Below are 25,083 nucleotides of genomic sequence, written 5' to 3' on the forward strand. Positions count from 1 at the left end.
AGATTAAGGACCCTAACAGTTTTTTAAAAAGAAACATAGTTGAGCGAACTGTACTTTTTATAGTGCATCACTCAGAACTGTAGCCTCTGCATACCAGATTCCTGTTCAACGTTGCAGACTGGGAGAAGACATAATCAATCAATGGCCATCCTTCCCGAGCTTCAATATAGGACTTTTCACACATGGTTTGGATGAGGAGAAGAACAGAATTTCTTACCTAGGGTAAGAACAACGCAATAGCAACATTTTACTATGTTTTGCAGAAGGGAAATTTACCTTCCTTTTTTCTATAATCTTAAGGATAATTAAGTGGGAACATTTTTGAAAAAGGAACATAAATTGAGTAATGTTAATACAGGTTGAATAATCCTTATCCAAAATGCTTGGGATCAGAAGTGTTAAAATTTTGGAATTTTTTTCAAATTTTGAAATGTTTTCATTATACTTACTGGTTGAGCATTCCTAATCTGAAAATCCAAATTCCAAAATACTATAATGAGCATTTTCTCTGAGCATGACCTTTGAGTGTCATGTTGGCTCAAAAAGTTTTGAATTTGGAAGCATTTCAGATTTCCTTTGGATTAGGGATGCTCAACCTGTAGAAAGTGACTGATAGGTTATGAAAGAGTCACCAGAAATGCTCTCTTTAGGCAAAATCTTTCTCCTTGGTTCCCAAAGACATATTGTCTATCACTATAGATTATGAATTGTTGGGTAACTTTGGGCTAAAACACTGCTTAGCTTTTAAAATACTCAATGAAAGATAACGTATTGAACTACAGGTCCACACCTGCTTATTCGCAATTTCAAAGTCCAAACAACTATGAAAACTGGAATTTTGTTTCTTAAGTTTAGTGCCAACTCATTTGGTGGCAAACCCAAACTGAACTGTTTTAAAGCTATTTGTAATCTTATTCTATGCTGTGTGGATATGCATTAATTTTCTTGCAGAAATATTCATGGAATTTGATTGTGGGTTACTATCAGAGAAATGTTTTTCTAAAAGCTGAAAAATTGTCAATTCTGAAATACATCTGGCCCCAGAAATTAGAGTGAAGTTTTATGAACTTGTATTATAGTATTTATAATAATTTGGTTTTAATTTGTTTATTATGTTGCTTCTCTGGTGAATAGAAACCTGAGAACCAATCCCTTAGTGAACAGGCCTTTGAAAAGAGAGTGGGAAGAAAAAAACCATTTTGAACAGGGAAGCAGAGTTATATGGTGGCCAAAACAATTAGCATAAAGACTCTGAGTAGTCTACCTAGAGAAGAGGTACACCTTTTCTCTATTTTTGCCTGGGGAGTTGGCCTTCCTCAAAGATCTGTGCTCTTTATGCTATCCTAAACTCTTCTCGTAATTCTTCTTTTGTCTTTTGTCAGTTACAAGGCCAGGTTTTTTTGTATAATCACTCTATTGCTTTTTATTGCAAAGCTTTTACTATTTTAAACGTAGTCACTGGCAGTCAAAGTTTCCTAAAAGAATTTATTCCTCTTAATTGGCTTCTGTCTAGCATTTTATTCCAAACAAAATGTGGTATTCTTACAAAAATGTAATAATTGATAATGTTTCTTGTTTTCCCAGTATAAGTTCTATAACTTCTAACATAGAATCCCCCCACCTTTTTTTTTTTTTTTTTTTTTAAAAAAAAGAGAGAGTCTCACTCTGTTGCCCAGGTTGGAGTGCAGTGGTGTAATCTGGGCTCACTGCAACCTCCACCTCCCGGGCTCAAGTGATTCTTGTGCCTCAGCCTCATGAGTAGTTGGGATTACAGGCGTGAGCCACCACACCTGGCTAATTTTTGTATTTTCAGTAGAGATGGGGTTTCACCACATTGACCAGGCTGGTCTCGAACTCCTGACCTCAAATGATCCACCTACCTCAGCCTCCCAAAGCACTGGGATTGCAGGCGTGAGTCACTGTGCCTTAGAACACTTTAATCAAATAATCAGAAATATTGAGCAATCCACTATGTGCATTACTTGCTCTAGGTGGTGCCTGGTTGGAAATTAGGATGTCTATGCTAAGAACAAGGTTTAGGGATTATTATTTCCTGAATGAAGATACATTATCTTTATAATTAACAAGTAAGTTTTAAACTATCTGAAGTACATTGGCATAGTGAGATACAGTCTCTTTGCTCTTATTCTACTCATGTGTTAATCCACTGATGTCCTACAATTATTTTAAATAAGCAAAAATCTTCCTTTCACTGAGATGTCCTTTAGCTGTGTGTACTTTAGGCCTCTACCTTGATGAAGTTTATCTTTTTGGAAAAGATGGAGTTCTTTGAAAAACGGAATTGACCACAGAGTTCTTTATAAAATAGTCTCATAAGTAGGTCATTAAAGAATCAAAGTAATTTCATTTATTCTTAAAGCTACCATCGACAAAAGTTTCTATTAATTCTCTTACTTTTGTATTGAGATCACCCATGACGATTTTGACTGTTCTTTCTATTGAAATGATGTGATCCCTCAACCTGGGCTCTGAAAGACAGAGGGAGAAACTGAGAGGCCTGACTCAACAGAAGCACAGTATGTGCTAGGATTGACGAAAAGCTATTCGAATTATGGCACATAATTGCGAAGTCAACAGAAGCACAGTATGTGCTAGGATTGACGAAAAGCTATTCGAATTATGGCACATAATTGCGAAGTCTCTTGTCTTTAACAACTTATTTTTTTTCAATTCCCTCCCATCCTCTTTGTTTCCAAATCTTTAATGATGTCCAGTGCTTTCTTTGTTTCTTATTACATTTGTTTCATTTTGTTTAAAATGTTAGGTTCCATAGTGGTTTCAATATATCATTCCTGGTAGATCAGATCTAAATATTGTGAGACTGCTTCATATTCATCTGCTGATTCTTCAGTAAATCAAAGTGCTAACTGAACGTTAAAAAACTATATCATACTATGCAAAAACTAATTTTTGTATTTTAGCAAGTCTAAGATATCACCAGTTTTATGATGTACCATTATTTCATATTGCACCAAAAAAAGTGGCTAATTATAATTAAAGATGCATTCAATTGTAAGATGCATTCGATGTTATGAAAATATGTACTTCCTGGAATAAAATATGGCAATTCATTAAATTCTGCTTTTTTGTAACCGTATCAATCTCTAGAGAATTGTACACTCTCTCCCACTCACCCCCTGATATTGGACCATTTAACCAACCTACAAGAGCTTCTAAATTCTAACTTTAATTCTCAAAAATTCTGCTCATTCTTCTCAACTGGGTGCATCCATAAATGTTATGAAAGAAGTGAAGTAACTAAAGATGCCTGTTGAAAGGAATTATAGATTGTGGAAGATTGAGAAGACAGAGTTTCATTTGCACATGATGTTATATAAGCATCCAAAAGATGTAGAATAGGATTAAAGAGTGCATAGGCTTCAGTCTGCTTCTTGGCATGAAATAAACCACGTTGGTTTCGACCCTCTTGCTTACCCTCAGCACTGACAGCCGATCTTAACAAAGTCAAGATTCCCATTCGAATGGCTTCATTATTACTTCTTATTTGTTCATCAAAAAATTCCATCAGCTCTCCAGGATTGGAATGGGCTGCAGGTTCAAGAAACACTAGGGCTGTAAGAACTCATTTTCATCTTTGGTAAAATACTTGTGAATGGGAGGAGGGAAATTCACCATGAAGATTATCCAAGGCACTCTTCAGTTGGTAATTTGATTTTATTATGTCCATGCTTCTTCAGTGTCACAGAATTAATCAAGCAGTTTGGTTCCTAAGAGAGCTTGCTATGCCTAGGCCATTTCTGTTCATATCCGTGAATGTGGCCTTATTTAAAAATGAGGGTCTTTGCAGATATAATGAGGTTAAGAAGGTTATTAGAGTGGGCCTGAATTTAATATGACTGGTGTCCTTATAAGAAAAGGAGAAGAGACATGGGGCACAGTGAGAACACCATGTGAAGATGGAGGGAGAGATGGCAGTGATGCTTCCCCAGCTGTGAGAGCTGCAGGCGTTGAAGCAGGGAGGGGTGAAAAAAGGCCTGGCTAGAGGACAGTGGTTTATTCTAGAAAGTATCATGGGTAAGGTGAATTAGTTAGGCAGGGATTGGGGAGAAGAAGAAAGTATAACGACAAAGGGGCCAGTCAGGAGAGAAGTAGAAAGTTATGCATACACATGACAGAAAGATATGCAAGGAGGTAGAAGTGATGTAGTATTTGGGGGAGTGAGGAGGTTCAGGAGGTATTGGATTGCTGCTATCCCTCCTCCTCAGGAACTGTATGGGAGCATAGTTTTGTATTCTGACCCTGGGATTTTGGTGCCCCCCATGCATCCCATGTCAGGCCTTCTAATCAGGTGATATAACGTAAGGTCAAGATAAAGAAGGATAGAGTGGAGGACAGAGAGAGAGAGAGAGAGATACAGAGTGACTGATGGTTAAAGAGATGTAGACATTAAGAGATAACCAGGAAGAAAAAAGAGTGACTTTGGATTTGACACAGACTCAAATAATCTCAAATATCAAAAAAAAAAAAAAAAAAAAAGAAAGAAAAAAGAAATTTCCTATTTTTAGGGTTGTCAACTCATTCCAGTTTTCCTGGGACTTCCTTGGTTTGAGAACTGAAAATTTTATCTCCCTGGACCTATCCCAGTCGTGGGAACCCTGGCATCCTTGGCCATTCTTCCCGTCCTGCTCCTCCTGGGAACTTGTGGGGAGAGGGGCAGGCACAGAAAACTGTGAGTTAAAGAAACAGTGTGTGTGTGTTTGTGTGTGTGAAAGTAAGTTAATGCGACGGTTTGCCCTCCTTTTACCATTGTCATCATCATCACTTGGGGACATTTTTATTAAAAGCCTTCTGGATGCTGGTCCTACCTAGAATGAGAAAACAGCTTGAAGCTTCCATTTCATTTTCCTTTACTGGAGGCTCTGGAGCTCTGCAGATCTGAATGGGGGTGGAAATCAGGTGGTAGATGTTAAAAACAGAAAACAGGTTGAAATTAAAAATCGGAGTTGACAGCATGGTCTTCTTACCTGCTGCAGTAAATTGATAAAGATGGATCTTCTCAAACTCCTTGGCAGGCCAATGTCATACAGAACTGCTGCAGTCAGTATTTGCTTTAGACTCTAAAGTGGAAACTCCCACAGGTTAGTTGGAGGCTGCCAGGAAAGCAGCTGCACAGGATGTGGAAGGCAAATAATTGTGTTCTGAGAGAAAAACAAGCTCCTCATCTTCCTGCAGTTACAAGTTTTCTTGAATGATTCTGGCCCCTTCTACCCGGTTCAGTGCCTCAGCAGCTTGGAACGAACATCCTCTTTTATTTTTTTTTGAGACGGAGCCTTGTTCTGTCACCCAGGCTGGAGTGCAATGGCACGATCTCGGCTCACTGCAACCTCCGCCTCCCGGGTTCAAGCGATTCTCCTGCCTCAGCCTCCCAAGTAGCTGGTACTCTATGGGCATGCACCACCACGCCCAGCTAATTTTTGTATTTTTAGTAGAGATGGGGTTTCATCATTATGGCCAGTCTGGTCTCAAACTCCTGACCTCAAGTGATTCACCCGCCTCTGCCTCCCAAAGTGCTGAGATTACAGTTGTGAGCCACTGAGCCAGGCCCAGAATGAACATTCTTAATCCCTTTCTGAAGTTCCCTTCATCCAGTGATACAATCCTTTTCCTATCTCATATTCTTCGAGAGATACTTAAATTCAGCTGCCCAAACAGGAGTTTAAGCTGCTTCGGCTCTTTTGAGACTTACTAGCCTCTGGGAGGGTTGCATGCGGGTTCTCTGATTCAGTTCCTTTAGGGTATGACTCTTACCTGAGTGACATGGAAATCAATCTCTTTGTCTTTATACTGGCTCAGGAGCCAGGGCACCTGGCCCAGAGCGTATCCGCAGAAGTCTTCCCGATGCAGCAGCAAGCTCACCGTGGGCCCGTGGGCCTTAATGATGCTCAAAGTCTGTACAGGCAGCAAACAAATACCATTTCTGAGACTTCCTTGGGTTTTTCATGGGTTTTCAGAACACCAAGAGCTTTAGGTACGCCCCAAAACTTTCCTCGCTGCTTTCAGTCAAGAAATAGTTCTTTAAATTCTTTAAAATCTTTTAAAAATGTTCAGATTAAGATCATTCCATGGGACAGAGCTGTATTTGTATTTACCTCTGTATTTATACTGATACTCATTTCAATACTTGCCCTTCTCTCCTATTTTTTATTTTATTGTATTTTTTTGAAACAGAGTCTCACTTTGTTGCCTAGGCTGGAGTGCAGTGGCACGATCTGAGCTCACTGCAACCTCCGCCTCCCAGGTTCAAGCAATTCTCCCCACCTCAGCCTCCTGAGTAGCTGGGATTATAGGCGTCCACCACCATGCCTGGCTAATTTTTGTAATACCAGATTGTATTTTATTTTATTATATTATATTATATTTATTTTATTTTATTTTATTTTATTGAGACAGAGCTTTTCTATTTTTTAAACCTCTCTCTAATAGTCACTTTCTTTCAGTGTATTAAGCAATAGAACTTACCTCATCTTAAAGAATCTTCAAGTTGTTGTGGTGGCTCATGCCTGTAATCTGAGCACTTTGGGAGGCTGAGGCAGGCAGATTGCCTGAGGTCAGGAAATCGAGACCAGCCTGACCAACATGGTGGAACCCCCATCTCTACTAAAAATACAAAAAGTAGCTGGGCATGGTGGTGGGTACCTGTAATCCCAGCTACTTGGGAGGCTGAGGCAGAAGAATCACTTGAACCTGGGAGGTGGAGCTTGCAGTGAGTGGAGATGGAGCCGCTGTACTCCAGCCTGGTTGACAGAGTGAGACTCCATCTCAAAAAAAAAAAAAGAATCTTCATTGATTCCACCTCACTTTGACCCCAACTATTACCCCCACCTGACTCTGTTTCTCTTTCCTGCCCTTGGAGCAAAGGGTTTCCAAGGTATGGTCTTTATTTGCTATTTCTACTTCTCAGCTCCCATTCGCCTCCCAATCCACTAGAATCTTGCTGCCATTCAGTGTAGAAAATCAACAACTTCCAGATTATGAAATGTAAATGTGATAAATTCTGATTATAAAAATGTAGAAATCACAAATGTTATGATGAAGAAAATGTAATACACATAGTACCCATGGATAAACACTGGTATATTTTAGTATATTTTTTATTTATTTGACTTATTCTTTCCTATGTTTTCTGTGAATTTTAATTTGTTAAAGATGACATCATTCTTATAGAGTTCTATATTCTTCCTTTTCTATCTAATGTTTGACAATTTTTTGTATCAGCTACATTTTACAACAAATCATCTCAAAACTTAATGGCTAATGGCAACTATCATTTATTTCATTAAAGACTATGTATTAGCTGGGTGGTTCTTTCACCATACATTTCCAAGGAATGGACACTTGTCAAGATTTTTCTTGAGTGCTGTAACACTCAGGACTAGATCTTTGCTTCTTGAAAACTTCTCCTTTCTAAGCTTCTAAGACCTCATTCTACTTCACTTTCCTACATTCTTAGCACATTCCGTATTCTCCATCATGAGTTCTTCTCCCTTGCTTTCCCCTTAATATTGATGCCCTCCAGAACTCTATTTTTGCCACTTTCCCACTCTATATACTCGCTTTAAACAACTCCATCTAAATCCACTTATTTGGTTGTTACTTATGCAATGATGATACTCAAATCTGTATGTCCAGTTTTTGCTTTTCTTTTTAAACTCCAAATGTGAATATCCTCAAACCTACTAATATCTCCACTTGACAGTACCATAGGTGTTCAAATCAAAATGTCTACATCAAACCCATTTTGTACTGTTCCATATTTGTAATTCCTCCTCATTTAAATTGATGATCCCAAGATCACCTGAGTCAGAAACCTAGGAAACCATCCCAGGTGTTTCCATTGTAATAAGCTTCCAAATGATGCCAAGTGCTGGTCATTCTATTCTTCAGCATCTGACTACTCTGATCAGTTCCACAAACACTATGTTAATTGATCTCTTTACCACTTATGAGCTGGAATATTTCTATAGCCTTCTAGCCAATAGTCTTATCTTAGTCCACCCCATACCCCTCTATTTTTAATGTTGATATTAGAATGATTTTGCTACTACAGTACTCAAATCCTTGCTTAAAACCTTTCAAGCATTTCTTGTTTATTAAAAAAAAGTCCAAACTTGTATGTAGCAGCTAAGGCTCTTCATTATATGACTAAGACCATCTTTTTGGTTTCATTTCTTTCTGCCTTATATCTTTTTTTCTCTCTTCCCTTCCCTGTCTCCCATCACACTAACTCAGGTGTGCATGATCCCCCATTTTCAACCTCTGCCTCAGTAAGTTTTAGTCCCTCTGTAGGGAATGCATCCTCGCTGTGGTGAGCAGCTTCATGGGCTGCAAGGATCAATTCCAATGCTGCAGCTCACCAGGGCAGCTAAGTGCTTCCCTCTCTGTGCATCCTTCTCACTTTGTGTACCTTCTGTGCACTTGCCTGGCTCTTCCTGTGGGGAGCAAGGAGAGTAGTCGTTAAACAGATGCATTGAATTTGTTTTCCAGGTGCCTTGAAGAAAACACTTCCCTACAGAATATTTTTAAAGTTCCATGTTGCTAATGATTTAACTACCTCAGGATGTTAAAAAAATAAATGCTTTAATAGTTTAAAGTGTTGAAAAGAAACTAGAGAAAGCTGCTAAGTGTTAAACTTTTTATAATAAAGCAATGAAGATACCTAAATAGAATATCATTTAGCCTTCTTAAAAAAAACTATAGCAGTTAAGCAAGATAAGGGGAAGACACTTTTAAAGCAAGATATGTGTGAATGTACTTTGTAATCTATTCTTTACAAGGACAAGGCACTGCAGTATTTTGAAGCAGCCAAGTATATTCTTTAGATGTTATTTTATTTAATCATGATATTTTTAGACACAAGAAGCATCTGTGAACTGCTATTTTTCCTAATTAGTGACTCAGCTCAAATATGAGTTTTAATATATAAAACGTGAAATATCTAACTTTTTGGGTTTTCTTTACTCATTTTATCTTATTGATTGTTCTTTCCACATACTGAAATGTCAGTTTCATGAGTGTGGGATTTTGATTTATTTAATTCCTGCTATAACCTCAGGATCTGGAACAGTGTCTGGCATGTCATGGGGATTCAATAAACATTAACTGAAAGAATAAATAAATGGTGATTTGAAATAGGTGGAAAAAAAAGAAAAAATGGATGAATCTCATAAAATACAACCAATGGCTTCCAAAAATACTGACTATAATTATCATGTTACAAACAGAAGAGAAATTTCAACCAGCATGTAGGGACATCCAGCTTGAGGCATCCTGAGGCCCACTCACCTGCATGGGTGAGGCCGAAGGAGCCCACTTCTCCATTATATACCGGAACAGCATGAAGATCTTGTCAGACAGTCGGTTGGCATCCAGTCTCGGGTAGGGAAAATCTCTCCAGTGGTTGACATATTTGTAAATGGCTTTGCTGAATTTCTCAAGGGCTGCATTTAAAACACACAACCACAGACTGAGAAAAATATAAAAATGGGACAGACGATAAAATAATTTGAGAAGAGAGTGCTGATGATTAGTAAATATGCAATGGTTTTTATATGATCTTACGACTGCATCAAATACACATATAGAAAGTACTCAGCCACAATAGTGAAATGCAAATTAAAAGCATAATAAGACACTACTATCCAGAATGTCTAAAATTTAAGACTGTCAATGCCAAGTGTAGACTAAGGTGCAGTTGCTATTCTCACATACTGCCGTGGTTCAAGCATTTGGCAGGACTCTTTGGCACTATCTAACAAAGTTGAATATGCATTCTATTTGACCCAACTATTCCAGTCTTATGTATATAGCCATTAGATATGTGTAGATATGAGCACTAAAAGTTTGTACAAGAATCCATTCATATTAGCTTTTTGTTTTGGTAATAGCCCCAAACAGAATATAGTATAAATATCTGCTAATAGGTAGAATTCTATTACATTCTATAGACATGTAAAAGAATACAGAAATAAAAATGGGTGATAGCTCCACAGAACAACATGGATGAGTCTTACAAACAGGCAAAGCTAATGGTGTTTGAAGTTAGGACTGTGGTTACCCTTTGAAGGTAACATGAGGGAGCTTCTGGGCTCTGACAGTCTCCCACTTCTTGACCTAAGTGGTGGCCACATGGGCAACTTCACTTTGAAAGAACTCATCAACATGTACACTTCTGATTTGCGTGCTCTTCTGTGTCTATCTTTTACTTCAATAAAATTAAAAAGAAATCTAAGCCTGCCAAAATACCATTTGGGCAGTGAATCCACATATATTTGCATGAAATGCATAAAATAATAATATTATTTTCTTCAGCCCTTGTGTGCTACTTATTTTGCTCACATTCACAAAATACCCCGGAAAAGACCCTGAGCATGTTATAGCAGTAGAGCTGGCCATTTATTGGCTCATTCATGGTCTCTCCAAACTCCCTATAATTTCTTTGAGAATCTCCTGCTATACTTTCTAATAATTTATTTCTTGGTGTATGTGTGCATGTGTGTGTGCGTTTCTAACTGACTTGTAAGCAACCTGAAGTAAGGGATGATGTCCTGCTGGTTCATGGTATGTGAAGCAGCCAGCATAATGTCTGCTAATTTGCTGATTGATCAAATGACTAGGTATGAATGAATGGATGGATGGCTGAATGGCTGGCTGGATGGATAGTTATTTTTTATACCTTTTCTTTAGTTGCAGTCAGGCAAAAAGTTGCTTTAAGACCAAAGGGCGCTTAGATAATTTTATAACACAGAGAATTCCCTTAGTAATGTTCATGAGGATTTCCAGTTTTATTTAATTTTACATTCTTGGTTGTTAATATTAAATGTAGAAATGCTGTTAGAGGCTCCAAAGTTTTTTTTTGCAGGAACACAGTGTTAGCTATGATAATAAGTAGGAATAGTAAAAAATATTGAAAGTAGGTTAGTCTAGTATAGTTGCACAGGTCCTTGAGTCAGACTGTCATAGTTGACAGTCTTAGCTCTGCCATGTACTGGCTGTGTGACCTGAGGCAAGCTGTTTGAAACTTTCTAAGTCCAATGTTCTCACTTGTAAAATGGTGAAAAACATGCTACCCATCTAATGTGGTTGCTGTGAGAGTTAAATGAAATAGTAATCTTTTTATTTTTATTTTTTATTTATTATTATTTTTGAGACAGTCTCGCTCTGTCGCCCAGGCTGGAGTGCAGTGGCGCGATCAAGGCTCACTGCAAGCTCCGCTTCCCAGGTTCACGCTATTCTCCTGCCTCAGCCTCCTGAGTAGCTGGGACTACAGGTGCCCGCCACCACGCCTGACTAATTTTTTGTATTTTTAGTAGAGACGGGGTTTCGCCATGTTAGCCAGGATGGTCTCATCTCCCGACCTTGTGATCCGCCCACCTCGGCCTCCCAAAGTGCTGGGATTACAGATGTGAGCCACCGTGCTCTGCATGAAATAGTAATCTTAAAATACCCAGGGCAGTGCCCAGGCACACAGCAAGTTCTCAATATATATGAGATAAAAATATTACTTTGATGACAGAACAAGAAGAAATGGGAAAGATGGAATAGAAGAACCTTTATTAATAAGTAAAGAAGACATTCCTGACAGTGTGGGCTTTTAAATTACAAAATAGTAGTGTTAGGGTATGTTGGAAGTGGAAGGGAACGTAGCAATCACTTATTCTGATGTTTTTGGAGTTGAAACTGGGACTGAGAGAAGGGCAGGGTCACTTGGTGGCTCAGTGGCTGAGCAGAGTCAAGAGACCAGGTCTCCAGTCTCATCCAAGAAACCTCCCTGTACACTGTAAACACTACTTCCCAGGAATTCCAAGGCACGTTTTTCTCTGTAGGCTCTTGATTTCTGTGACGTATTTCAGTTTTAGATAGAGGAGTTCGTGACCATAGTTTGCTTGCCTGTTTTTCTTGATTTTATGATTGCTTGTAGTTTGGTTACTTTGTTTCGTTATCATTATTAGAATATTGCATTATAATCAGATGCCAAAATTTAACCTATGCTAAGAACTGGTAAGTGCTGACAATCATTGCCAAGAAAGTATCCTCCAATTAGAGAAGGAGGTCAGTTGAAATGGAAGTTTGTACAGGGCAGTGAAGAGTGTAGACTGGGTGGTCCCATAGACCTGGGTTTGAATGCCACCTCTGTATCTCATTGACTGTGTCATCATTTTGGGAAAATTCCTTACTTTCCTTGCACCTCAGTGTCTCCTCTATACAATGGGAAAATAGTACTTATCTTGCAGAATTGCTGTGATGATTGAATGAGATAACTCCCTTGCTGAGGACTTTCCATGTGGTAGGCACTCAAAAAGTGGTAGCTATTATTATTCAAAAGGACAAGATTGGAATTAAAGGGAAAATAAGACTTTTGCCTAATTTGTAAGACAGTTCACAGTCTGGTTTTAAGCAAAAAGGAAATCATCGGGATACCCACCAATACAGAAAGTCCCCTTCATCCTTTCATCCTCGGCCAGCCTGAGCATGGTTTGCATGGTGAGCAGGGTCATCATCATGAAGGGAATACTCTGGGACACTGCAGTGAGGGGCAGAAGGGAGAGAGGTGTTATTTGTCTTCTCAAATTCGGGGTTCTGTGACTCCAAATCAACAAAAAGCATTTCAGGGCTGCATGGAGGAGGCAGATGAGGTGTAGTAGAAAGATGTTTCTATAATTCCCCCATCTCTGCCCCACTTTAATACCAGGCTATAGTTAGATAATCAAGGAGGGGCTGATTGAAAATAAGGTTCTAGCTACACAGCCATTTGTACCTGTTGTTAAGTGGCAGTTGCTTATTTGGAAGGCAGCTATTCTCACCACTATACCATCAATGCTGCCAGCAATTGCTTAGTTGGATAATTAACTTATTAATGTCAATCTCTCCCACCAGATCTTCCCTGTATCCCCCAAGTATATGTAAATATATATAACAGATGATTCCTAAATATCTGTTAAATACAGTAGTGTAGAAATAAATGATAGGGATCCCTATTTCATGAAAGTGTTCAGTGGTTAGTAGAATATACCTTACAGAAAATGTGCTTCTGCAAATGCAAAGCTGGATGAAGGGGAAGGTGAGGATGGGAGAGTGGCCAAATTCAGAGCAGTCTAGACTAGTGGCTGGGCAGCAGAATCGTCCATGCTCATTTTAAATAGCTGCCCATATCCCTCTATCAATATTTCTTGGTACAGAAGAAGGTAGAGATGCTAGCTCTTCTACCATTTGCTCCCATTTAGCTTTTAGACAATTAGCAGTTGTCATTTCCCAGGGAAAACATGGAGAATATTCCCACTATACCATAGCTGGTTGCCAATTCAGCCAGGGCAAGCACAACGAATTCATTTGGTAGCTCTAAGATCCTGAAGTTACTTTGTACTTCATACATCACAGAGTTGAAATCATGTGCAGCAAGAGACACCAAAACCTCACCAGCTAGCATTCTGATTTCTCTGAGCATCTGAAGAGGAAAAGAAAAATAACAATAACAACTGAAAAAGGGGTAGAGTGAGGCTATGGAGGGGAACTAGTCAGCATAATATTTATGTATGTATTTATTTATTTTTAAAATTACAGATTCACGGGGTACATGTGCCGGTTGGCCACATGGTTCAACTGTGTAATGGTGAGATTTGGGCTTCTAGTGGACCCTCACCATTCCTCCCACCTTCCCTTCTTTTGGAGTCTGTGAAAACGTCTACTGACCCCCAAATCTGCAAGAACACTATTAAAACTAGTTTTTTAAAGTGCAATCAAGTTACCTCTGCTTTCCCAGCAACTGACACCTACCAAGAATCTTTCACCATGGTTTTCTAGCAGCCCGTTCTCTACTATCCAGCCATACTATTTATAAGCTACTCTAGCGTTGGGACGAAGGGAGAACAGGCTGTTACAAAACCATAGTGAGAAACGCTTGGTAGGTGTCAGTAGCTGGGAAAGCAGAGGTAATTTGAATACGTTGAAAATGCTGGTTTTAACAGAGTTCTAGTAAACAGGGAGGTCAGTAGCTGTTTTCTTGCTGATTGATCTGGTACCATGAACACAGGACTTATATTTTATGTTTAAGTGATGCAAATTACTGTGGTTGAAAGACTGAAAGGAAAAGTGAAAGGAAATGAGCTAGGAATTGAGAGCTTTGGTTTCAGTGTTAATCTGGCCTAATTATCTCCATCGTATTGATGGTACTGGGAAAGACTTCCGATTTTGGTGATAGTGAGCTAGGTAAATTTGATCAACTCCTCCTCCTGAGGAAAATAAAAAAGACCCAGATAAGATATAAAAATATATACTCATAAAGCCATCAGCAAACTCACAATATAGGTTGGAACGAATTACTGAGTTGAGGCCTGGAAATGATTATTGATCTAGAGAGATAAGCCCTGCATTTGAGACTGTTTTGTTGCATTTTGAAGCAATAGTCAGAGTTCAGAGCCAACCAGTGGTGAGACTCTGCTCATCCCACCTCTTGTCTTTTGGGCTAAGACACCAAAGGGCTGTGCTCAGATGAAAGGTTAAATTGGTGTTCTCATGAATAACAATCCAATTTTGAGTTATAGAAGTGACCCAGAAATCTCAAGCCCTGAAAGCATCATAAATTGTTAGTGCCATTGGCGGGAACAAGTAATTCTTCTTTCTGGAAGAGATAACATCATCCTAGGATTCAAATTATTTCTACAAATTATTATTTTTTGCTATGTTGTCTATCAGACAATCTAAGATAAGTAGGTACATAAAAAATAAGTCATAAAGAATCCAAGAAAATTGGTTTCTAGTTCTGTCAATAGACAGCTATGTTCCTTTGAAAAAAATATATCTCTAATTGTGAACTTCCTCTTCTAAAAGGAGGTTGGATAATATCACCTCTAAAATAATTCTTATCTTTGCCTCAGTTTCCTCATCTGTGAAGGAGTAAATATCAGGCATTATAAGGATATCCAAGTTACTGCAAAGAACAAATACAAGTGATTTGTGGTCCTGGCAACAGTGTAGAACAGTCCACATGGGTGCAGTTGGATCACTTAAAGACCCTTTTCACCATCATGAACCAAACTTACATTGTTGTCTCTCATGTCCTTAGAAGCATAATAAATCAACTGTTGGACAATTGCATCATCCAAGATGTCAGTATTCTGAATAACAGAAGTGAGATGACTGTAAATGTCTTCCTGTGAACATACAAAGGCATACATAGAAATTTGGATTGCAAAACTAAAGAATCAAATGAAGTCCTAATGAATAACACCATTAAAGTAAGCAATTTATCTTTTCTACACAATGAATTTCATATTATATGCCTTAATTAAGACTTTCTTTTTTTTTTTTTTTTTTTAAGGTGGAGTTTCACTCATTTTGGCCAGGTCAGAGTGCAATGGCATGTTCTCAGCTCACTGTAACCTCCGCCTCCTGGGTTCAAGGGATTCTCCTGCCTCAGCCTCCTGAGTAGCCAGGACTACAGGTGTGTGCCACCATGCCCGACTAATTTTTGTATTTTTAGTAGAGACGGGGATTTGCCATGTTGGCTAGGCTGGTCTCGAACTCCTGACCTCAGGTGATCCACTTGCCTTGGCCTCCCAAAGTGCTGGGATTACAGGCATGAGCCACCGTGCCTGGCCTTAATTGAGGCTTTCTGAACATAACGTGCATCTTTAGGAGTCAAAGGCTACAGAGCAAACTTAATTCTAGAAACTATTTTAACTTGGCTACATTTCTATGGCAAGATCTGATTGAAGACCAGGATAGGCTACCTGCCATTCCATGTCTTTTGAAAATCACTGTTGTGGGACACTCAGGGGAATGGAAATGGCTGTCAGCCTAATTGCTGCCCTTACTACCAGGGAGTGATATGGTACTAGGGAACACACTGTAACTCCCCAAGAGGCTGCTAAACTATGAAATTGGATCCTAAGGGACATTTACAGGCCCTTGTTTCATTCATGCCTCTGCAGACAGAAAGTTGTGGACAACCTTTTAGACAGGGCCTCCGGTTGTGTGGCTTGACTCGATGCCCTGTGTGAGGGCTCTTGTAAATCTTTTAGGTGGCTATGTGTCCTCTGGAAGACAAGAGACTGGTGTTCTGAAATCTCCAACAGCTTCAACATGTACTTCCAGCCACTGCACCCATGCTTAAGTTGTTAAATAGCATCCTTTGCATTATTCCTCAGGGCTGGTCCTTGGGAAGTTTGAGAATAATGCATAATTTTTCTTTGCTTTCTTCCTTGTATTTTCTGGGCCTGCCTAACTATCTCTGTGAGTCTTTTTCTTGCTCCATGTGCTTACTCTTCTGTCTGCAGGCCTTGTTCTTTGGCAAGGCTAACATTTATGGAGCTCTCACCACATTCCTGGAACTGTGCCAGACTCATTATCTGGAACATTTTATTAATACTCACAAGTCCCTGTGTTAGGTACCACAAATATATTCATTTTATAGATCAGGAAATTGAGCTTCAGGGAGCTTAATGTACTTAGTATTACGTACTGATGCTACAATTTGAAACCAACAGACTGAATTTTAGCTGGCACCTTAACCTCTTGGTTATGCTGGCTATTATTATTCTTTAACTAGACTCACCATAAAATAAATAGGAAGTGCTTCTTAAAAACATGTATTCTCTGATCCCTTTACTGGAAATTCTTCTTCAGTGCTTCTGGGATCCGGAGGTTATTCTCCAAGTGATTCCCAATGTTTGAGAAAGAGTGCTCTTTGGGAAAGGTGACTTCTACTGAGAGATTAATGTAATGGTTTTCAACCATACCTAAATATTTGGATCACCTCCAAGAGCTTTAAATGCTCAAGATTTTCACAGACTGATCCAATAAGAATCCCTGGTGGTAGGGCCTGGGTGTTGATATTTTCTCAAAACTCTCTAAAGGATTCTAGTACGTGGTCAGGGTTGAGAACCATTGAATTAAGAGACAAAGGTATAGGCACTGCCCTTCACATGGAGACAACACTGAATAATGATTAGGAACATTTTTTTGGAGTCAGATGGACTTGCTTTTGGATATAGTCCTCTGTTCTTAGTTGAGCAAGTCGTGTAACTTCTCTGTGCCTAATTTTTTCTCAGTTATCAAATGGAACTAGCAATATCTACCTGATAAAATTGTTCTGGGGAGTGAATATTATACAATACACTGTTGTTTGGAAAATATCTAGCATTTTCCTTCCCAGGTAAGTGTTCGATGAAGGGCAGTTATTTCTTTTATTTTACAGAAGGTTGTTGAAATGTGAAAAGTCTTCAATTCTTAGGTAAACTTCTAGCTGTGAAATAGCATTATAGATGAGCAGGGAAGAGCTTTAGGGATTTTTGTAACAACCCTCAAATTATAAAGGAAACAGTCTCATCCACATGTTTGTAAGTCTGACATACACCTTTCAACATCTGCCTATATAAAGTTATAAAAAGGAACTTTTTTTTTTGCTATTTTCTAGACATAGATACTGTGATTCTTGAAATGCTAAATATCATTGCTTAAACATTACAATGACTTTCATTACAACAGTGTTTACTGAAAAATTGAATGCCATGTGACTCGCCAGAGAAAAATAAGAAAGTTGAGGCAAAGAAAAATATATACAAAATATTGCAACAACAAGACTGAAAAAGGGAAAAAGATTTTTTCTACATTCCCTACCTTGTTAACAATATCTTCCTTGTTCAGCATGCCAAGAGTGAGGTTAATATCCCCAAACATCTCTAAAATGTACAGAAAAATATGAATTAAAATATGTGCTGAAATGTCCTCCTATTAATTATTTTGTAATCAACACAGAAAGTTCATTCATTCATTTATCCTCTCTCTCTTTGTCTCTCTCCCTTGACTGCTAGCTCTTTGACGGCAGGAACTGTTTTATTCATATCCATGACATAATTGAAACTAGCAGATGCTCAATTATTATTATTATTTTTTAAACCTGAATCAAATGTGAAAGGGAAGATAAAAGATGCTGGATTCCTCTTCATCCCTCTAGGCAAGTGGGCATTGCCTTGTAAATTATCTCTTGCAGGGTTTAGCTCTAAGTGTCAATGAGTTGAATTTCTCACTCCTGACTTGAGCATCAGAAGGCAGGGGTGCAACGTAGCTGTTTATTTTTCACTCGTCCCCCCCTCAGTACCTCTCCCATCTTCTTTTTCCATGCCCTCTTCAACTCCATCTATTCTCCTGTGCCTGCTGACTCCCTCTTTTTGTCCCATCCCCATGTCCTGTTTTCTGACAATGACCTAAATGTGTTTGACTTGCATTTTCTATGAATATATGTTTTGGAATAATGCACTCTAGAAAACTGGAAAAAAATGGAGTCAAAGGAATTGAGCAATTTCAAGCTACATGGCAAGTTGATAGGAGAAATGCTTTTGGAGATGAAGATTTCTCATGAATTTCCAAACCAAACAATATACTCATTTAGGGCAATCTTTTTGGCAAAGCAGAAAGGCAACCATACCTGGAAATTGGGAGAAATACTTCCAAAGGACTCTTCTAGTATTTAAAATTAAATAACAAACTGCCTTTCTTTGATATGTAGCCACTTTCTCCTCAGGTAGACTATAAATTTTAAAGCACAACCATCCCTTAGGCTTCCAGTCTATTATTGATCCTTCACAATCAGCATAACTTTATTATGTATTTTGCATACCATTTCATAAATCCTTTGAGGTGTACAGACCTCCCACAATGACGCACCACCCCCAGACCTCATATATGCCTATAATTCCACAGACACAAAACACAGGGAAGAGCCTTGACTTCTCAGGATCTGATGATGCTTACCTATGAATTCCTCTGTACTGGGTGTCATGTCTTGGCTGTTTCAGGGTCTCTAAAAGATAGCACCTAAGTATTCGAAATAGTAAGGCTAGAAAATCAAACAGGCAGGTTGGCAAGTTTCTCATATAAGGTTCACATAAGCCTCTCTAAATGAAAGTGCCTCCTCCACTTGATTGGCACAATGGTCTGGGAGCTTCCAGCGATGGGCTTGCTGTTGAGGTTGATACTGTATTCTACCACTATGACATTTTCTTGTGTCTGAACTCCTGCTAACCAACAAAATGGCTGCATCTCACCAAATATTTCCCTTTGATTACCAGAGTATTTGGGAAAGAAGTAATTAGAGACTGGGATTCAAACCATAGTTGTAGACCAAAGGTGCTCCTCTCCCTAAACTTGAGTCCATTGATCACAAATTCAGGAATGGTTTTCTGTGGTCACTTTAGTGTCCTGATGTTGGGAAAGGCTTTCTGGTGAACTTGTTGATTGTTATACTTAGTGAAAGTCAGTCATATGAACTGAGCATGCTCAGTGGGCTGGAATGTACTTCAGGGGCAGTTGGATGGAATGTCCAACTGACAGCAGCAAAGCGAAGCCCTCTCTACCTCCCTCTCCATTAATTCTTCACTGGCATGTTCAGGATCTTGGCCTCACTCCAGGCTCAGGCTTTTTCTCTGTCTTCATGCTTTCTTTTTGTTTTCAAATTATTTTTTATCTAGACCAATTTTCCATAATGCTTTCAACTTTTCTAGCATGAACTGAAATCTGGTCCCCAACTATAAATCTATGTGATGACAATCTTCGATATATGTCCAGACGCTATGTGAATATGGAGGATGATAGATAATGGAAAGAGGGTACTGCTAGTCTGTAGGGCTAAATGTAGAAGGCGCTGAGGAGGGGAGCTCATGACAATTTTCATCTGCTGCTGCTTTTTTGGCTATCTTACCTTCATCAGCAAAGCTTATTCCAGATTCAAAGGTCAAGTGCCTCCAACTAAACCTTTGAATTAATCATTCTTCTCATAGACATTTTGCACTGTATTAAAGAGTTCCTCAACATTTTCCTCTTCCAAAGTCAGCATCACTTTCAGAGTTTTGTCTGGAAGTGACTTATCATGGGATTTAGTTGGTGTCCTTATTTAAAATGTGAATTCCCAGTCCCCACTTCAGACCCAGTAAATTGGAATGAGGGGGCAGCAATCTATAGTTTTAATGTGCGCCCCTGGTGATTCTTAGGTTCGTTAAACTTTGAAAAGCATTGACCAAGGTCCTTCCCCAAATATTCATTAGTGGATCAGTAAATAGCAGTTAACTGAAGAATGTTTGTTGTGTTTCGGCAAGGAACTCTTCCCCAGCATCATGACTCACTCACTGAAGAATAGGCCAAGATTGGTGAGTCAGGGAAGTACTGGGGTGATTAGAGGCATTTTGAAACTCTTAACATCTTATAGGGAAAAAAGATATTACAAATTATGCGCTCTTAAAGTCTTAAAGAACCATGTACAGCAGAATCGATAATAAGAAAGCTAGGAATTTAGGTAATTATTACAACCATTTTCTTAATATTTTTGTGAATGGTGACAAATGATTTTTCTGTATGTCTGTACATAAAGACTTCCTTGATTTCATAGAGATTAGAGAATTTAGGAGACAACTGATTTATATTGGCTTTAATTTATTAATCACTACAATCAAAACACGTTTTGCTAAAATCCTTTCAGACAAAGCAAATTCACTCATTGAAACCAATATTGTAGATAGTTTAAAAATCCCCAAATCCTCAAAACAGCTAATTTGCTGTCATTTCATTTCATTTTCAGTGGCCTGGTTGTTGCATCTTCCCATCATTTCTTCCTCTTCTCATTATACGAGGCTAGCACAATATGGGTTTGATTTCTCTAAGACTCTACGAGGATTCTAAACATGAATTCTCAAAGTGAATAGGATGGCATGTGCTAACTATGCCTAAATCTAGCCTGCTAAGGAACTACAGTGCCTCATTGGGTATGTGGTAGCCATCGCCTTTCAATGTAACTTATCAAATGAAGCTACCCAATCCCAGGCCGACTATGTTCCCATGTGATGTTATCAGACAAGAATATTAATAAAGCAGTAAAGGTAAAATATAAAGCTATAGAAAAATAGATACATAGAAATAATACAGAAACATTATAAAAATTGAAATTTTGTGGTTTTATTACTTTTATTGTAGATGATTTTAATGTAGACAATCATTAATTTAAACTTTGAGATTTCTCCTTTTATTCTTCAAATGAAATGTTAGATTTTTATAAAGTATATTAAAAGTGAAATTAGGCTCTGTTTTGTTTGATTTGTCAGTTTCATGGGATAAGCCTAATCTCTTTTACTCTAAGATACAAAAGGGAAAGAAATATTAGCTGGCAATGTCATGTAGAAGTAATTATGCCTTTTGACGTTAGTAGCCCTAATTTCTCTTCTTTCCTTTTCCCTTCCTCCTCCCTTACTACTTCTTCCCTCTCCTCTTGTCTCTCCTATCTTCTCTTTTCCTCTACTTTCCTATTCCCTGGTCTCTCTTTTCTTTTCTGTTATTATTATTTTTTACTCTTTTTCCTTTGCTTTTCTACTTGTAGTAAGTAAAACAACAGAATAACTTCCAGTAAAATTTACGTTAGCTGAATTCAGCACATATTTACTGACTACTTAGTAGGCAAGAAGCCCATGATAGGGATTCTTGGACAGATCGTAAAAAGAGAACCATGTCCTAACCTCAAGGAACTTGCACTCTAGGGGAGAAGCCAGTCCACTCATTCAACAAATGGAAAAATGAGCCAGGACAGTGATCGTTATAATAGAGGAGTAAACAAAGAACATGGAAGAGTTGTGAATTTTGTCTGCAAAGCATGATGGTAGGACTTGAGTTGGTCCTTGAAAGTAGAGATGAATCATCTTCATAGCATTCAGAGAAACCTGTCTTATTCTCCAAGTAGAAGACTGCACATCCTCTAATTATTTTTTCTTCTTCAGCATGAGTAGCATGAGTAAATTGTAGCATTTTTACTATGATGATTACTTCTTTTGCTATGAAGAAATTCTTCAGTTTAATTAGGTTCCTTTTATTTATTTTTGTTTTTGTTACATTTTCTTTTGAGGTCTTAGTCATAAATTCTTTGCCTAGGCCAACATGCAGAGAGTTTTTCCTAGGTTTTCTTCTAGCATTTTTATGGTTTAGGTATTAGATTTAAGTCTTTAATTCATCTTAAGTTCAATTTTGTGTATGGTGAGAGATGGGGATCCAATTTCATTCTTCCACATATGGCTAGTCAGTTTTCCCAGCACCATTTATTAAACAAGATGTCCTTTCCCCAATTTATGTTTTCGTATGCCTGTGGATCAGTTGTCGGTAAGTATTTGGCTTTATTTCTGGGTTTTCTATTCTCTTCCATTGGGCTATCCATCTGCTTTTATACAAATATCGTGCTGTTTTGATACTATAGCCTTGTATTATAATTTGAAGTCAGGTAATGTGATGCCTCTAGATTTGTTCTTTTTGGTTAGAATTGCCTTGGCTATTTGGGTTCTTTTTTGACTCCATGTGAATTTTAGGATTTTTTTCCTAATTCTGTGGAAAATGATGTTGGTATTTTGATAAGGAATTGCACTGAATATGTAGATTGCTTTGGGACATACGTACATTTTCATGATACTGATTCTTCTAAACCATGAGTATGGGATGGATTTTTATTTGTTTGTGTCATCTATTTCTTTCAGCAGTGTTTTGAGTTATCCTTGTAGAGATATTTTACCTCCTTGATTAAGTATATTCTAAGGTGATTTTTTCTTTCTTTTTGTTTTGTAAAAGGAACTGAGTTCTTGATTTGATTCTCAACTTGTGATTTACCAAGATTTAGACTGTTATTGTTTTCAGTTGCTTTTTATTGGAAATATATAGTGTTCAGCTGTTACTATGATAAAATATATATTCAACATCCTTTTTATAGAGCAGGATTCATATCTGAAATAAAAAAGAAGAGGAGAAACAGTATGAGGCTTCTAGCTCAGAAACTTGAATTGCCTTTAGATTCTGCTTCAAACTAGTTTTATTACTGTGGGAAAATCAACCCAGTTGATATGGTTTGGCTGTGGTCCCACTAAAATCTCATTTTACATTGTAGCTCCCATTATTTCCATATGTGACAGGCACCCAGTGAGAGGTAATTGAATCATAGGGGTGGGTCTTTCCTGTGTTGTTCTCATGATAGTGAATAAGTCTCATGAGATCTGATGGTTTTATAAAGGGAAGTTCCCCTTCACATCCTCTCTTGCTTGCCACCATGTAAGATGTGACTTTGCTCCTCCTTCTCCTTCTGCCATGATTGTCAGGCCTCCCCAGCCATGTGGAACTGTGAGTCAATCAAACCTCTTTTTTTTTCATAAATTACCCAGTCTCAGGTATGTCTTTATTCGCAGTGTGAGAACAGACTAATATACCAGTCCCTGGATTGATACATGAAAAAGGAGGAGATAAGGTTAGTTGGCCTAAGGATCATTTCTTCTGCCAAGCAACTTTGTTTTCACTTTCTTTGTACCACTAAAAACATTTGCAATGCTGTTTCTAATTTTAAAGCAGCAAAATTATAAATAAAACTTTAAAATATTGGAACCTTGCTATGCATGGTTTGAATACATCTCTCAAAGTTTATGTGTTGGAAATTTAGTCCCCAGTGCAACAGTGTTGTGAGATGGGACCTTTAAGAGGTGATTAGCAGGGTCATCAGGTCTCTGATCTCATGAATGGATTAATGTGGTTACCAAGGGAGTGGGTTCCTAAGAAAAGGTTGAGTTCATTCCCCTTTTCCCAACCCCTCCCATCTTTCTTGGATGTGTGTGCTCTTTTGATCTTTTATTTCCTGCCATGGGATGATACAGCAGGAATGCTCACCAGATTCTGGTACTTTGGTATTAAACTTGACGTCTAGAATAAGAAGTAGTATATATTGTTTATAAATTACCCAGTCTGTGGCATTCTATTAAGCATCACAAAATGGACTAAAACAAATCTTCTGTGAATAAGGAATTTCTTACACCTTTCCCCATATAAACCCAGGATGAAGATTTCCTTTTCCCTTGCATTTGATGTAGGGACAGGAGGTTAGAGAATTTTCTAAGGACTGAATGCACAGCAGCCATTGCTGTGGACAATAAGGTAAGGCAGGATAATACATCTCAAAGCTTAATAGAATGACCAGGCTTCAGTTAATGTTTTTTGATTAAAAATCCCCCAGAGATATAAGCTATAAATTGCTAATATGAAATGTGTAAACAAAAGCTACTTTTCTGTATGTCATCAAGGTCATGCTTGATGACACTTTAAAATTGAGAGAATGGTTTGCAAATTATCCCTTTAGGAATTTAGAAAGAGCTTAAGAATATAATCTTGGCCAGGCATAGTGACTCATCCCTGTAATTCGAGCACTTTGGGAAGCCTTGGCAGGAGGATCACTTGAACCCAGGAATTTGAAACCAGCCTGGGTAACATGGTGAAACCTCATCTCGACAAAAAATAATTAAAAAAGAAAATAGCCCACCCACTGTGGTAGTGCGTGCCTGTCATCCCACCTACTCAGGAGGTTGAGACCAAGTGCAGGGTGGGGTGGGCGGTGGGGGGTGGGGAGATCACTTGAGTCCAGGAGAGAAGGTGCAGTGAGCTGTGATTGCATCACTGCACTTCAGCCTGGGAGACAGAGTGAGACCCTGTCTTAAAAGAAAAAAAAAATTAATCCCTCTAGAATTTGCAGACGATTTAAAAAAATGATTTCACTCTCAAGTGATAGAAAATTAAATTCCCTGTAGATAAGTAATTTACTAGTATGGTATTTCTCAGAGCCTCTTTTATTAGGCATGTCTAGCTTTGCTACTGACAGTAGCTGAGAAAAGAACTCAGCCTATCTTTATAATTTGGGGTAGTGAGAGAAACAACAGAGCCCTTTACCTCTGAAGATGTTACCTAGTGACTTGGCCTCATGGTAACTGGGGCTTTCTGCTTTTTGGAGCTCATTATACCTTGGCCAGAACTTTTAGGACTAGATTTTAACTGTCAGTTCCTGAACCTGTAGGTTGTGTTAGTGAGAAATTAGACATCTTTTTTTTTTTTTTTTTTTTTTTTTAACTGAACAACTCACTTTTTGTGGCAGCTAAATAATTCAAAGCAGGATACTTTGATTATCTCAGCTTCTCATAATGAATGACTTGGATATCATAATTGCCCAAGTAAATAATCTTAGATGAAAAAGTTGTTAGTATTATATTTTTAAGG

At 38.3% G+C, this 25,083-nt stretch overlaps 1 protein-coding gene across 1 annotated transcript in view; it reads right to left on the bottom strand.

The window, feature by feature from the left end:
• The window catches only part of MROH2B (maestro heat like repeat family member 2B), a 73,994-nt gene extending 55,773 nt beyond the window's left edge, over window positions 1-18,221 (bottom strand). Inside the window, exons 1-12 of the mRNA XM_078004356.1 lie at window positions 18,137-18,221; window positions 17,656-17,717; window positions 15,078-15,188; window positions 13,324-13,483; window positions 9,325-9,479; window positions 8,397-8,471; window positions 5,791-5,931; window positions 5,007-5,099; window positions 4,848-4,917; window positions 3,457-3,570; window positions 2,416-2,489; window positions 95-217 (exon numbers count right to left, since the gene is read on the bottom strand). Of these exons, the coding sequence (XP_077860482.1) occupies window positions 95-217; window positions 2,416-2,489; window positions 3,457-3,570; window positions 4,848-4,917; window positions 5,007-5,099; window positions 5,791-5,931; window positions 8,397-8,471; window positions 9,325-9,479; window positions 13,324-13,483; window positions 15,078-15,188; window positions 17,656-17,717; window positions 18,137-18,221 (1,263 nt within the window). The remainder of the gene's footprint in view (window positions 1-94; window positions 218-2,415; window positions 2,490-3,456; window positions 3,571-4,847; window positions 4,918-5,006; window positions 5,100-5,790; window positions 5,932-8,396; window positions 8,472-9,324; window positions 9,480-13,323; window positions 13,484-15,077; window positions 15,189-17,655; window positions 17,718-18,136) is intronic.
• Between the last annotated feature and the right edge of the window lie 6,862 nt (window positions 18,222-25,083).

This window comes from Macaca mulatta, chromosome 6 (assembly GCF_049350105.2).
Source record: "Macaca mulatta isolate MMU2019108-1 chromosome 6, T2T-MMU8v2.0, whole genome shotgun sequence".
Taxonomy (NCBI): Eukaryota; Metazoa; Chordata; class Mammalia; order Primates; family Cercopithecidae; genus Macaca; species Macaca mulatta.